The sequence below is a fragment of the Corvus cornix genome, chromosome 3, assembly GCF_000738735.6.
Source record: "Corvus cornix cornix isolate S_Up_H32 chromosome 3, ASM73873v5, whole genome shotgun sequence".
NCBI classification, from domain to species: Eukaryota; Metazoa; Chordata; class Aves; order Passeriformes; family Corvidae; genus Corvus; species Corvus cornix.
Genome location: NC_047056.1, coordinates 48,506,589 through 48,522,171, shown reverse-complemented (window position 1 = coordinate 48,522,171; position 15,583 = coordinate 48,506,589). Strand labels below are relative to the sequence as shown.

Sequence of the window (15,583 nt, the reverse complement as noted above, 5' to 3'; positions counted from 1 at the left end):
TATCCCTAGATAGTCAGGAGGGTAGGCAGGTATTGCTGCATACAAATTCAGTATTTAAGTATGCATCTCACTATGGCTATTCCATGCCCCACATGCTACAAAATTAGGTTACTGTGGGATGCAATATTGTAACATTGTTCTGCATGCTAGCAGCAGCCTGTGCGAACCTTTCCTTATGTCAGCAAGTATCTGCCATCCTAGCTTTCTCAGTGATGCAAGCATGACACCTGCAAGGAATAAATAACACTTGAACAATCTGAACGATAAACTCATGATCTAATCTTTAAATAAGTACATTTAAACAAGATGGCACATTTCAGTGAGCAAGATATCTGATAATTTCCAGTTATATTCAGGACCTATTTGGTTTTAATATGGACTAGATACCTGAGACCTAAATGCCAAAAAGGCTGCTACTGTCCTACTCTAGTTCTGTTTGCTACAGCAGAAACTCTTAAGGTGTAGATGTTAGCCAGGTGGTGTTGAACTAAATTTGGTTTAGACAAGAATAGGACTGTACTTAAATTTCTCATTTAATAAGTGTATAGCTATAGGGATAAACATGACTTTAAGACATCAGTAATTGCAGAAGGATAAATCAGTAACACCTTTATATATTTTTAAATGCTCTCTAGCATTTTGCTTCAGGTCAAGTATAACAGAATTGTCTGAACAAAGTGGTTTATAAAAAAAAAATTCAAGGTATTACACCTGTGTAATGTTCAGCAATTGTTCATTAAAAGATTGGCTAATTTTCAGGTGAATTTGTTATTGGAATTATTCATTGGTTTCTTGGTTTCCTAGCAGTTCATGAGCTTTTCTTTACTGACACAATACAATGCTATGCTAGTAGGTTACTGAAATTTAACAGTTTTATTTATTCTGTGAAAGCCTTCAAGTATTACTTGATTCTCTCCCTGGAATAGTTTAGGTGCTTAGGAGACTCATTAGCATAATATGAATTTGATATTTCCTATATCAATATGTTATTTCAAATGAATGACTCATAAATATTTGAGAGGAAATTATATTATTCATAAACATTCATAGTAATCTGAATGTTCAATTATCCACAGAAAGTGAAAAAGAGAATGGCAAATAAGGACAAATTTAAAATTGTTTTGGTGGAAGCAGTTGTTTAGGGAAATATTCTTCTAATATATGATAACTTTGATTAATATCTCAATGATTTTTATGATTTTATCATGGGTTCAATCATACTTCATTTTTGTTCTTCATTTTATTCAATCTGATTTTCAAAGCCCTTGTTAGTGTGCATTGGTATGGAATGGATAATGCACTCTTACCTGCAGCTGCCACTTCCTCTGCAGACACAGCTTCATTAAAGGGCTAGCAAAGCAAAAAGCAGTTCCTAAACAAATATGTGTGTAAAGGTTCAGTTTTCAAGCATGAGTGTGGAAAAGGCATTCCAGAAACCTTGTGCGGGTATGAAAAATAGTCTATATGCAAACCACGAATGGCAAGCTAATGCAAGATGTGGGATGTCCTCTTTAGGTCTTCATATTTGAAATTTGATTTATATTGAGAAAAGGCCTATAAATGCTGTGCATTTCTCTTAACTCGTGTAATATGAGATGGTTACAGTAAGGGATGGCTTGAGGGAATCACCTAAAAATATAAACCCTAAAGGGAAATTTTGGATTATCCTGTGAAAATAAGGAAATATCTTGGAGAAATCTAAAGGCTGCAATTCATGCTGGTTTTGAAAGCACAGTTTGTATGGAAATGGAAACGGGATTCTAAGATGTTTTTCTGTTTTCCTGTTCCTCAGCAGGACCTCAACAAACAATGCAAGGAGGGAAGAAAGGAACTACGCTTCCACTTTTTCTGCTTGTGGTTAGGGAAGACATCTAGAAATTAATCTTTTCATAAGTGCAAAAAATTCATATCCAAGCATCCAGAAAGATCTGCTGGAGTGGCATGGAGCAAAGAGGAATGTGTGTTTACCTCATCTCTCTCCTGTATTCATATATATATATATATATACCTTTCCATGTATTTCCATACTGTTTCCCCTCCATATATTATCTGTCTTTCCAGTCCTTCAGGTCTGACTCGAAGACTGTAGTTGGCCAGAGCAGAGGTAGGAAGGATTCTATTCCCCTTCATGCCTTTACATGCTTGCACAGAAAAGACCTCAGTCTCTAGCTTTCAGACAGGTTGGAAGTCTTAGCAGGAATATTCCTTCCTAATTATCCCTTCTGAAAAGGGATTACAGTTGGGCTCTTCATAGCAGGAATGACCATATCCTTTCTATCCATACTCATTCTTCAATGAAGTCTTCTTGCACATATTTCAAAGCAAAGCAGCAGCAAGGGGATGCAAAAAATCCCCTGGAACTGGTACAGAGATGCAAAGCCAAACCTTTCTATTTTCAAATTTATGTGTATTAATAAGATGTTAAAAATCTTGGATTTGACTCCATGTGACTGAAGTTGTGTCAGGGGAGGTTTAGGTTGGATATCAGAAAAAGATTCTTCACCCAGAGGGTTGTTGAGCACTGGAACAGGCTCCCCAGGGAACTGGTCACAGCACCAAGCCTGACAGAGTTAAAAAAGCATTTGGACAATGCTCTCAGGCATACGGTGTGACTCTTGGGGTGTCCTTTGCAGGGCCAGGAGTTGGACTTTGACGATCCTTGTGGGTCCCTTCCAATTCATCTGATTCTGTGATTCTGTATTTCCATGATATTGGAGCTCAGAAGCACCTTACATGAGGCACAATGCTAAGATTAAAGTTTCCTATTTGTGTGTGTTTGTTCAAAATTAGATACTCTTCTCTACACACATGCTTCCATTTGGAAAAGATACTGTGCTTTCATCATGATGCCTTGTGTTATGAATTTCAAACATGCAGTGCAAGGATTTAATCCACTTGTCAGTCTGTGGTGAAAGCATGTGTGTATCCCTTTTGAAAAATCAGCCATTGCTTTAGAGAATATGTGTATGGTTGCTGATTTTCCAAGATATGCAGCATTGTACACCCTTGAGAATGGTAAAAACTTTCCTGCATAAAAGCAGGAACTACATTTAAAAATGCCAAACGTATCAAGAATTTTGACAGTAAAGACTCTCCAAGATACTGCCTGCATGATAAATTACATTATGCAAATTGCATGCAAATATATGCACCACATATGATAATTAAAACCTTTGTAAATACATATTTGCAAAATACAATCCATCATGGTCCACAAGGTTATAATCTACATTTTTAAATGAACAGTGCAAAAACTTTGAACATTCACACAGAAGTGAATGATAATAATTTGAAACAGTGAACTATCATTTATCAACTTTAGGTTCTTTACAGAGTGTCATTCATTCAAAAAAAATCCCTGATTGACTAAATAAAAATTTCAAGCCCTTACCAACATTTTTTGTTTGTGTGAAATATGATAACTAATGTGCTACTGTGACTGAGAGTTTTCAGTAATCATGAATGGGAAGCGAAAGATGTTGTATGCAATGTCATGAAGAAGAACCTGACAAGAACAGAAATTTTACCAAGAAATGTGACAAATCACTTGCAGGAAGTGGCCTTGGGAATTATTTTTAAACATCATATGTCAATTTCTCTCAGGAAATAGCACCTCCTGTAGGACATTAGAGTTGAAACCATAATGGGTACAGAGCTGTCTCAAATGGAGCAGGGTTAACTGGTAAATCATACCAGTCTCTTCCTCAGTCACACTGATCCTCTCGAGAGATAACCATCCCCAGGTTTGACACGCTCTTCAGTCTATAGTCCATGGGTGGTTTACAGCCCACAGTGCCATAGTAGCGCTGTGTGAGTTCTCAGTCTAAAATCTGCACAGTCTGGCACCAAATGCTCCTCTTGTACCTTCTCTTGCGTGTGTGTGAGATCGTCAGAGCAGCAGTCTTCTTTTTAATTTCTAAAGCTTTCCCAGAAGGACCTTCAGTTGTTTTCTCTCATGCTTCCAGTGTCCAGAACTGATATTCCCATGCTTTCAGCTCATTTTAGTCAAGACTGACCTGTGGAGGTGAGCAAACTGGAGAAATCTAAAGGCTGGAATTCGGGGTACATTTGATCCCAGCACAGTTTGTGGGAAAAGGAAACAGATAGGAATCCCACAGTACCTTGTGATGCTGGTTGAAAAAGACCGGGAGCTCGGGAAGGTGATAACTCCTGCCTACCTCCATCCATACATGTAGGAGCCAAACTACTGGCCTCAACTGAGGCCTGTATTGAAGGAGGCGATTTTTCAACTCTATTCACTTTTGTGAGACCCCACCTGGAGTACTGAGTCCAGCTCCGGGTACCCAACATAAGAAGGGCTTGGACCTGTTGGAGCAAGTTCAGAAGAGGCCACCAAGATGATCAGAGGGATGGAGAACCTCTCCTGTGAAGACAGGCTGAGAGAGTTGGGGTTATTAAACCTGGAGAAGTGAAGACTTCAGAGGCTACAGCACCTTCCAGTACCTAAAGGGGGCCTACAAGACAATGTAGAGGAAATTTTTACAAGGGCATGCAGTGATAGGACAGGGAGAAATGGTTTTAAACTTAAAAAGGATAGGTTTAGATTAGATGTTAGGAAGAAATTATTTTTTGTGAAAGTGTTGAGACACTGAAGCAGGTTTCCCAGAGATTCTGGGGATGCCCCCTCCCTGGAAGTGTTCCAGGCCAGGGTGGGTGGGGCTTTGAGCGACCTAGTCTAGCAAAGTGTGTCCCCATGGCACGGGAATTGCAACTAATTGACTTCTAAGGTCCCTTCCAACCCAAGCCATTCTATGATTGTATGTTATCACCTATTCGTTTTCCTTTCAGCTGAGAAAATTTAGTGAACTTGATTCTTCTGGTTTTGAGGAGGTCAGTCAGTTCTCAGCAGGCCTCAGGTTACAGAATGACAGACAGTACACAGCCGTTCAGCCTGCTCCTGCCCGCAGTGACATACAGGCTTATCTGTAGCTGTGGGATTATTCTCCTAATATTGCTAGGACTTATAACACAGGTAAAAGTAAAACTACCCTTTTTAAAAATTCCTTGTTGGCAACTGAGGAAAGCTCTCCCACCCTTCGATGCAAGTGTGTAATACTAATGAATTAGCTAAATGAGTAAGTGCAAAAATGGCCCTTTGTTTATCATGTTTGCAACAATACTCACTAGGAATAATGATCAGCACTCTTTAGCTGACATTGCTGACTGCTGGGATTGACTGAAAATGCATATACCTAAGGAGGAAAGTCACTTCATGAGTTGCTGACTTATGAGTGTTGGACAGTCTCAATTTTCTTTACGTGACATCTTCTGTTTAAGGCATGTATTACACAGACACTGAATATCTTTGGTAGTGTTCCTTATTGCCAGAGAACAGGCCCATCCTCCTTCACAATAAGGTAATCGTATTTATTCTTCACATCAGGCGCGTGAAATAAAGAATTTTTAAAAAAATCTACTCCCAGAAGAAGGCAACTGAGCAGTCAGCTACGGAGCTGTTCATGAGTAACTCTGGGCCTGATTCTGCCACCTGTGATCATAGCATGTGGCAACACTGATTTTTTTCTCTTTTTTTGGCCTATGAAATTATTCCACTTGCCACAGTGGCACTTTTTGGGTTAGTCTTACGCTGAGCTCTGAGTTTCCATCCATTCTGCCAGTAAAAAAGCGCAGCTGTATGACTCTTGCATGCAGACAGGAGAATCTGTGCTGGCTTTTCCAGTGGGGTGCTGTCAGAAAAAACTTCTATAAAATGAGAAAGTGAAATTTGCAGGCTTCCATGTCTGACCAGCTCTGGAAATCCAGAGCACTGGCATTTTCCAGAATCAAATAACAAATTATTTAAATGCCACTTACCACTATTTTGGATTTTGTAGCATTTTGAAATGCCTCTACATAAGCAGTGTCTGAGCCTCTACAAAATCAGTGTCTGACTACCACACAGAAAGTCAGTTTTGCAAAAAGTACCTTCCAATTACATAGTCCAGCCTTTAAAAAAATATATGTATATAATCCTTATATAATAATTGTCTTTAAAAATACAGATATTGACACATAAAAATGTCATGGCACTTTACTGAATGTTGAATTCTCTGAGTGGTGCTGTCCTCATACGTAAATGCATTAGAAGTTTGACACAACAGCAGGCCAGCTGGGAGCCTTGGGAGCGTGGCAAGAAGGAATTCAGCAGTGGGGTCTGCAGGGATGAATATCAACATGACAGGGAAGGTGTACTGACATGGACTTTAGTTTTGTGGAAAGGAGACAAGGCAAGAAGGTTGATTCTGAGCCTTTTGTGTGACAATTATGGTCACCTAGTTCCCTGCTACCCTGTTTGAATAGGATATCTGCAGGGAGCCTCTGTGAAGGTTTAACACTGGAAACTAAAGAGATGGAAATCATGTTAGTATGACTGATTTATTTGGTTTTATAATGACAAGAATATCTGCTGTAGGCAGAAGGATTATTGCAGAAATAATTAATTTAGCATTTTAAAAGGGCTTCTTGCTCTTAATTTCTTTTATTTTTATAACTTGTCCAAAGAAAAAGAAAATATCTTATCATGAATGAAAACTTCTTAAGAAAACATTACCTCAGCTAATGCAAAGGGAGTTGCAGCTCTCCAGTCAGAGGAGTCAAAATCAATTGCCCTCTACAGCTTTGGTCAGTCAGATCAAACTGTTCAAGGGTGCAGGGATCAAATTGCCAGTCAGTATCCATGACTAACAAATGTGTTTCATTTTCTTTACCTGTGAAATGTGCTAACTCCCACAATAGTCACAGGGCAAGCAATCCTCATAAGCATGTTTACTTTTGTGGGTTTGCCTGTTTGGAAAAAAGCATCTGGACCAGTAACTCTCTGAGGGCTGTGCTGAGAAGCAGAGCAGAGCTGCTGCTGCATCATTTAAGAGTTAAGCCCTGAAGAGATGAAAATAGAAAGGCTGATTGCTGGTTGTCTCATCAGCCCTTGTGAAAAGCAGCTGACATTATTCATGTTTGGAAGAGGAGAGGAAATTGGAAATCCATTCCATTTCTCCCAGTGTTTCAGTCACAAGAATATATGTGACTGTGGTTCAGAAAATATAGGGAGGCTAAGACGCTTGAACCACAATTCATTGATGTCCGTTGTCACAGATGAACAGAACAGTAAATTGACTGAAAAAAAAAATAGCATCTGTGATAATGAGAAATAGGACTTGCGGTGCTCTGGGGTAGCTTTGGGCTTTTTCCCTTTCCTCCAATTTTTGTTTGTGAATGAATATTGAAATTTGGATTTGCTATCATTAATGTCAGCCACCAGACTGGGACTTGGACCAAGAGCAGCTTGCAGAGTATCACTGACCATTTTGATTGTGATAAACACCACAAAACCATAACAAAAGCTGTTCTTTCCCTCCTAAGAGCAAAAAGAGTGGTTGCTAGTTTGACACCCACATGCTTTTCCCTCCCTCACTGTTTCTGTCATCACATTTTAAGCCCCCTCACAGAGCTTCAGATCAACAGTTGCACAAGACACCCAGCACATTTCAAGGCTGGAAAGTCACTCGCATGGACACTTACCAGGGATGACAGTTCGGGTAATGGATATTGGGCCACCTCCTGAAATCTGTATTAAAGGCACACAGAGAGATGGGCTAGCAAAAAGTGCTATGTGTAGTGCTGCTTGCTATTCAGAAGAATGAAAGAAGGATAGTAGGTGGAATGTACTTGTTCTGACAACAAAAGAATAGTATGTGCTTCCTTTTTAAAAAGAAATTTCATTTTTATGTTGACTCAGCTATTGGTCGTGATTCTGTCACTGACATTCTCACTGTCATCTGGACATCAGTATCGTGCTGTTGCCCAGCAAAACACCATCATTTTTTTCCCCACCATCTTCTGGACCACTATCCATTTATTCATATGACACCAAGGGTGCAATTCTTCCAGCCAATCTTTTTTTAACATGTATATAAACAGCTAAAAGGAATACAAAAAGGTATTATAACAGGATCTTAGGTTTCTAGTAATCTTCCCACAGCTGGTGGTAGGGCTGCACATCCCCCTAGGGCACATTTCAGCTCAGTCACCCTGTAGCTGCCAGGATGGCACAGATCCCCTAAGAAACCAGAGGACTCCTCTTTGCTTCCTTGACTTTACTGAAAATAGAGTAAAGCTCCCATGTGAGCTCCAATACATAGGAACTTTTTTTTCTCTGATTCCAGTGCTTTTTATTCCCATTTTGCTGAAGATAAAACTTATCAGACATATTTAACAATTTAGAATAAAAAATATTTGGGGCCAGAAAGAGACAAACATTAGGTGAAAATCTGTGTTCCAGTTTAGGGGGACTCTTCAATGAGCTGTCCTCAGAGGACTCAAAGTACACTTTCTTTTGTCTTTGCAGATTTGCTCTGTTTTGCCTTCAGAGTGTATGTGGCAATTTTCCAAGCTAAACATCTTGGGGAAGGGGGGAGGAAAAATAAATAATTATTCTTTGGCTGGTAGGAATCCAAGCAGTAGTGAAACTACCTCATTTCAAGAAGTTCTTGTAAAAAATGGCTCAATTTACTTAATCTTTTTGACTTCCTAATGTTTCTGCTTGAGTCTATAGTTTGAAAGCCAAAAACATTGTGACACATTATGAGGTAATTATGCAATTAGGACTCAATTACTCATTCTGTAAGACTGATCTCTTTCCTACATTTCCTCCACATAAGAAAAAATAAGTATTGTGTCTTTTTGTCCTCTCTAGTGAAAATTTCCATCTTGAATTATGTTAGAAAGTTAGTTTTCATGGTTTTACCTTTGTAAGGTTATCTAGACCAGGATTATCTAGACTGTGGTCTGTCATGAAGTGGTCAGGGGTGCATGGTACATTTTATTATTTGTCCTCAGCATACGGACAAGTGAAGAGTCAGCGGATGCAGAGATGTTGAACTGCGGTTTCTTTCCCTCTCCAGAATTTCAGGCAGTCTGCTGGGGCAGGGAGCAGGGATGGACTGTAAAATTGTAGGTTTTTGACTCTGTGCACCCCTGTAGCAATTCAAGTGCAGCTGTCAGGCCAAGGCTGAACCAGGTGGGTATCACTTGGGCTGTATTAGTACAAAATACTATGTAACCTGCACCCCAGGCTGTTGGAAGAAATGACCAGCAGCTTCTGTTCACCTTGACAGAGAGAGTCCCTTTGGGATACTTCCAAAATCACTGTCTCCCTCCTGTGACCTACACCCTGTATCTCCCCCAGCTCTCCGCTTTTATACACGAAATACAACATGCACATACTTGTATCTCATGCTGCATGAAGATATTGGTCAACAGTTTGTAAACTCGGAAATTCTGGGCAGTTTTACTGCAAGGCCTTGGCAAAGGGGGAAACAGAGAGGAAATCCTGCCTTGAAGGTGCCATGCTAAAGTACAGATTTGTGAGTTCCTGAGACTAGGTTGAAAGGAATATGTTGATCACTCTGCACTGCCATATGTCCATGGCTTAAATAACTTCCATAACAGAGGTTGGCATTTTGTTTGCCATGTGGAAAGAATTTAGTACATGGTGTAGTGGTTTGGTTCAAAATATCTATGCATTACTTATTTTCCTTCTGTGAGATAAGAATTAGGAGAAAGCATTAAGAAACCTTAAACAGTTGCAGTACAAAGAAAGAGTTTTATTACTAATAGAATTAAAAGTAAAGAGAAATAACAAGAAATTAAAGCAAACCCCCTCCCCCTTTCCAGCACTTTCTTCCTTTTACCCAACTCACACAAAGGGTAACAGAACATGGGATTTTAGTCAGTGTTGCAGTTCTTGATAAGTCTCTTTCATATGCTTAAGGAAAAAAGGGTTTTCTTCAGCTGCACATGGTTCCCAAACTGCAGACCCGCCTGCAAAGAAACAATCTGCTGTGGTGTAAAACATCTCTTCCATGAAAATCTCACAGTTCCTACACACTGACACACATGGGCCATCGCATGGGGTTATTAATCTTGTTAAGGATGAATTACTTTGGCCTGAACACAAAGGCTTTTTTTCGCCATAAGTCTCTAAAAAGCCTCTCAATAATTCTGTATAGCCTGGTGTAGGCACTCTTCACAATTTTCACAGGCCACACGTGAACTTTTCATCCCTCCATGTACTCCAAATGGATTAAAGAGACAGTTTGTGATATTACAGTTTCTTACCACAGCATGCAAGAAGTTTTTTAAGCTACGCGCGAGAATCGCGACACCGCCCTCTTTTCTCCCGTCGCCATGCTCAGCTCCGTCCCACGTGACTCACTTCTCTTTCTCTCTGACTCTGACACCGCCATCTTGAAGAGTGTTCTTGTTCAGGCTTTACGGTGGGGAAAGCCTCGCTCCCTTTGTGCTGCTGGCTGCGTGGTGTCCTCTTCAGTTCAGCACGAAGTGTGCTGGCTGCAGACAGGAGGCTCCGCCAGCTCCCGTTGGCTCCGCCGGCTCCGCATGGAGGAGAGGGATCCGCCGGTCCCAGGAAGCCATGCCAGATGGGTTTAGCTGTGAGCAGTCCATGGCTGGCTTTAGCTGCCTGCGGCTCTGGGACAGTTCCCCCCCAGCAGTGACACAGGCTCTGTGCCGCGGCGTTGGGAAAGGAGGGGGTGCAGGGGCCCTGGCCCGGCGGGGCCCGGAGGCTCCAAGGCCCCCCCACCTTCTGGCAGACCAGCTTGAACGAAAGACAATTCCTGCCTTTCCATGTGGTTTAAATATGTAAATTGTGAGAAGCGTCATTAGTCTAAAAACCTGTCCATCAGCTCAGGTTCAACCCACTACACATGGGTTTTCCTGTATTTTCATGGAGAAATGCCATTTTCTTTCCAGGTGCTTAGAGCACAGACAGATACAGAAGTTAGTATGAAAGCCAACTAAACCATGCATCTATTTAGTCTTGTGGCCGAGGACCAGAGGCTCACACATGCCCAGTGCATAGTCACCTTACAGCTGTTTGACTAGGACTGTGCCAGAGCTTGCTACTTCAAATCATGTCTATTTTCCTTTGTGGATTCCCAGGCACCTGTATGCTGAGTGTCTCATAAATGCCTTCAGCTGGTAATGGTCTGCACCACAACACTCTTCTCAAGGCTGTGTGTAAGAGGCTTCTAACAAGGACATTGTTTCAGTCTGTTTGTAATTCAGGATGCAATCTTCTTTTGGGTGACTCTGAGACTTATCTCAGTGGTCAATTGCATTTTTCCTCTTGAGCTCTTTGCTGCTGGAAGTGCTTCATCTGTCTGGTATTCACAGAAGCAGTGCAGCTGATTTGATTCTGAGTGCAATATTCCTAGACCTGAGGTGCCAGAATAATCTATTTCTCTCATTACATGCCCAGCATTTTAAGATTAAGCAATGGCTGACTTTTATTTGCACTTAAATTAGACTGTAAAAGCACTGTTCTTAGGGGACCCTAATAAGAACTGGAGAATGACACTAAATCAATGGACTCCTAAAGAAAGAGAAAAAGAACTAAGAACTAAACTAAAGCTCAGATGCTAAGCCCAATGGACTTTGTTCAAACCTGTTAAGATAGACTTTCCACAAAATAATGTTGTCAAGAGTTTTATCTTCCGATTTTCAAAAGTATCTCATATATGAACAGAGAAGTAGAAAGCTGTTGTTTGTTAATTAAACCAAAAAGAAAAGAAAGAAAAAGAAGGAGGAGAGGGAAAAAAGCATGTTGTAACAAATCCCATGCAGTGTGAGAATAGCATGTTGTTTTCTTTTTAGTTTGGTCGAGTAGTCTTACTCAATTCTCTTCCAACAGAATGCATTTCTCACTTCATGTTTGATTTGAATTGCTCTTCCAGCTGTATAATCCATGCACGCTGAGGTCTATTTTGAAAAACATCCAGGCTCCTGGCTCGTTTTCCTTTTCATCAACATTAATTTTCTCAGTTTCCACCTCTTACAGAACAGCAGAAATTAGGCAGAATCTCTTCAGTCACAGAGACATCACAGCACAAGCTATGCCAAAATAACCTTTCCAGAAGGACAAGGATAAATCCTCATTATTCTGGATGAGTTAATGAGGACTCTGCATGAAATCAGTCAGACTGCTCATTACAAGTTGCTATCACTCTGCTTTCTCTGCCTGAATTTTACATCTTTAGATTCCCCATTAAACACTTTCTTCCAAGGGTGCCAGCCTGCCTTTGGCTGGTCACTTTTTCAAAACAAGCTTTCTGTCTTTGTGTAATAAGGGTATTTTTGCCTCTTTTCAGTGACGGTTGGGCAGACAGAGATGAAGTCATTGAAGGTTATGAACCCGAAGCAAATGGAGGCATTACTATCAAACTGCAGTCTCCTGAGGTGCTGGCGTTTGATGACTACTACCTGAAGCTGCGTCTGGACACCAACACGCGCAACCCCTGGTTCCCTGAGTTCTGGCAGCACAGATTTCAGTGCCGCATTCCAGGGCACCCTCAAGAGAATCCTAACTTCCAGAAGAATTGCACTGGTAACCTGTCAAATATTTTAAATTTTTTTTCCAGTTTTTGAATCTGTGCCCTGGCAAAAAATTGTCCTTGGTTCTGGTTTGGGTTTTTCTTGTGATTGTTTTGTTGGCTTTTTGTTTGATTTTTTTGGTTTGCTTGTTTGTTTTTAATTAAATGCTTGTTGTTGTTTATTTTTGTTTGTTTATATGCAAAGAAAGATGATGACCTCAAATTGTACAGATAATAATCCCAGCCCTGGTGGGAGTATGTCTGGTGTTGGTTGCACAGCCTCCTCTCAATTTAGTTCTGCTCTGTTATAGAGTGACTTACCCCCTTTTCTTGTTTTAGGGCTATGCTAAGGCTGACAGGAGTGCCTAAGTTTGTAGTATGGCTTGTAAAAAATAAAGAACCATGAAATTTTAACAAAAATAAGAACAAATTTATGCTTTTTTTCCTCAAAGTCAGCTTTTCTGATCAACTGAGTGATCAGGAATTTCACAGACAATATTACAGCAGAAAACCAATTTTAAGGAAAATTGATGAGTCTTAAACTTGGCCAGTAATCTGCTTTATCTTTTTTTTTCTTAACCCAGTAAAACATACACAGTTTGCTTCTACTATGTAGCATTCACATAAAAAACACATCGTACACATGGAAGTAACTCTTACCTCATAGCAAGGGAAGTGTACCTGTGCATAGACAGGTTTTCTCTTTCATTCAAAATCCAAGAAAATAAACTGAAATGTTTCAGTAAGATTAAATTTATTAGTAAATTGAGTGATGATTACATTTCTATGAAATCCTTGCTGAATGATTTTTGCATATATTTTGGTTGTAGTTTGTAAATGCTTAATTTCTAGTCAAAAGGGTATACTTGATATTAAGGAAGTTATTTCATTAGAAACAAAACTAATGAAGCCTTGCTTCCTGTCTATTTCAGTCATATTCTTTACATTTTGACCTCTTCTATCCCCTAGCAGTAATCTCAGTTGGTCTTCACATGCTTCCTGAGCTGCATTCCCACAGTTTCTAGTTCTTTCCTTCTCCATCAGTAATACTTCCTAATAAAAACTTCCACAGTACCTTTTGTTTCTCCCCAGTTCCCTTATTCACCGTTGAGGCACATTATCAAATACTGTCACTGACTTAAAACTGGGTTGATGTGCTGACCAGCAGGCAGGCTGGCCAGTCTGGGTGCTGCGGGACTAATGGCAAGCCAGACAGGCTAAATCCGTGTTGATAATTTTTCCTGAAAGGAGTTACTAACTTTGGACTTTACCAAAATGTTGATTTTTGGTGTAAATATTTAATCGGCTTTAGGAATGCTTCAACTCAGACAAAGGAGTTAATATAGGCCAACAAGGGCAAAAATTGCTAAGGAGAGTTGAGTGATTGATGCACAGTGCAAATACACAACCTTCTTTTGTGAGAAAAGAAGCTTAAAATTGCACTGTTCCGTTCATTCCATTTACACAAATAAATTTCATGCTGATGAGAAAAGGCTTAATTTTCAGGCATCTCAGCAGCTGTTATAAACATGGGTAGTTTTTTATCCAGCCTCTCTTTGGTTATGAAACTAAAAACTTGAGTCTGAACCGGCATAGTCACCCTTCATCTGGTGGATCAAAGGCAAGAGAACTCACCACGTGGTGAGTTCAAAATGGCCAACATGGGGCACTTCTGCATAGAATGTGTAGGTGAGTTTTCAGACAGCAATCGCTGTAGATTCTAAAATTGTACTTAAGCAAAAAAAAAAAAAAAATTCACAGAAGAAAACAAATGGGAGCTGCTTTATTAAAAAATACCCCACCCCAAACTTTTCAGGATGTCCCAGGTTTGAAGTCACTGGACATTGCAGAGGGTCTGAAGAGGTATCATTACATGCCTGCCTAGTGTTCTGGGCTTCTCAAGGTGTCAGGGACCACTACATTCTGATAATACTAGTGAAACACAAAATCATTTGTCTACATTGGTAGACTCTAACAGTTATCAGTGTCAAGTCAGGCATTCAGACATCTTTCCCTCCTCTAGAAAGCTGTAAATTTTTGCATGAAACCTCAAAATATGTGGTACTTCTTAGTCGTTGCTGGAAAGCAATCAGGTCTTAAATTTGGTGGTGTACCACTGATAACCCTCAGACTTATCACACACAACTAAAAAGTTCATAAATGTCTCAAATCACCAAAGGGAAGCATCACAAGGTATCTTTCCCAATAATGACATACCTACAGAATCAAGAGATCTACGTGTCCCCAGCAAATCTGGGGGCAATAAAATATTTATTTTTCTTTAACTACACAGATCTGACTGCTGACTTTCTGTCACCTCCAGAGCTTTCTGTGCATATGTCTTTATCTGACATTTCTGGAAGGTTAAGAATGTCACTTTAAATACTAGCAGCTTCAAAGCTGTTTGGTGGAGACTTTCTCTCCAAGAAAGTCTAGTATGAAAGTGCCAAGAAACCACGTTCTTTACTTCTCACAGATTTGGAGGCAGGCCTTTTCACAAACTCTCTGTTAATAAAATGAGTCTGGATTGCCTCTTTCCTCCTTCACAAAGTATCTCCATACACAAATTTGAAGGAGAAAATGCATGCTGCTCAATAAATAATAAGCACTAATATTTGAAACCCATTAAAAGTGCCAATAGATGATGTTCTGACTTTTTGTGGTACTACAGATTTAAGTACTGCTGCCACACCTATATCACCCTAGGAAAATAATCAGTATCCAGTACTGGTATCAATTCCAGTATATCTAAGAGCTTTTACTCCTACCTCAAGTATACCCTCAATATTCCTGTGAAAAGGCACACAGGGCCCTGCACCATGGAAAAAGCTGAGTCCCCTGTGGTCCCAGGAGTCCTTGCATATTATTAGCATGTGTTGTGACTGTCTCTGGGTCATGGTCTCTTTTGTATTACAGAAGTGCACTGCTAGTCCTTACTGAGAACAAAGCACACCCATACTTTAGCATAGACAGCACTTATCAAAGGCCATACTGCTCAAGTTCATTTTCCATGTCTGGAGAGTTAACTTCTCGGGAAACTGTATAATGAAAAAGAAAACCATGTACAAAAGTTCTTGTGATAGGCAAGCATAGTGTAATTGTATTTACCCATCAAGAGGCTGCTAGGAGCAGCCAGAAACAAACAAACAAAAAAAACCCACAAGACAGCATTGTTC

At 40.1% G+C, this 15,583-nt stretch overlaps 1 protein-coding gene across 5 annotated transcripts in view; it reads left to right on the top strand.

Annotated features, from left to right (window-relative positions):
- GRM1 (glutamate metabotropic receptor 1) overlaps window positions 1–15,583 on the top strand; it is a 194,739-nt gene that overhangs the window by 111,044 nt on the left and 68,112 nt on the right. For all 5 annotated transcript variants that reach the window (XM_039569366.1, XM_039569367.1, XM_039569368.1 and 2 more), the window contains exon 4: window positions 12,186–12,421. In XM_039569366.1, coding sequence (XP_039425300.1) covers window positions 12,186–12,421 — 236 coding nt within the window. The remainder of the gene's footprint in view (window positions 1–12,185; window positions 12,422–15,583) is intronic.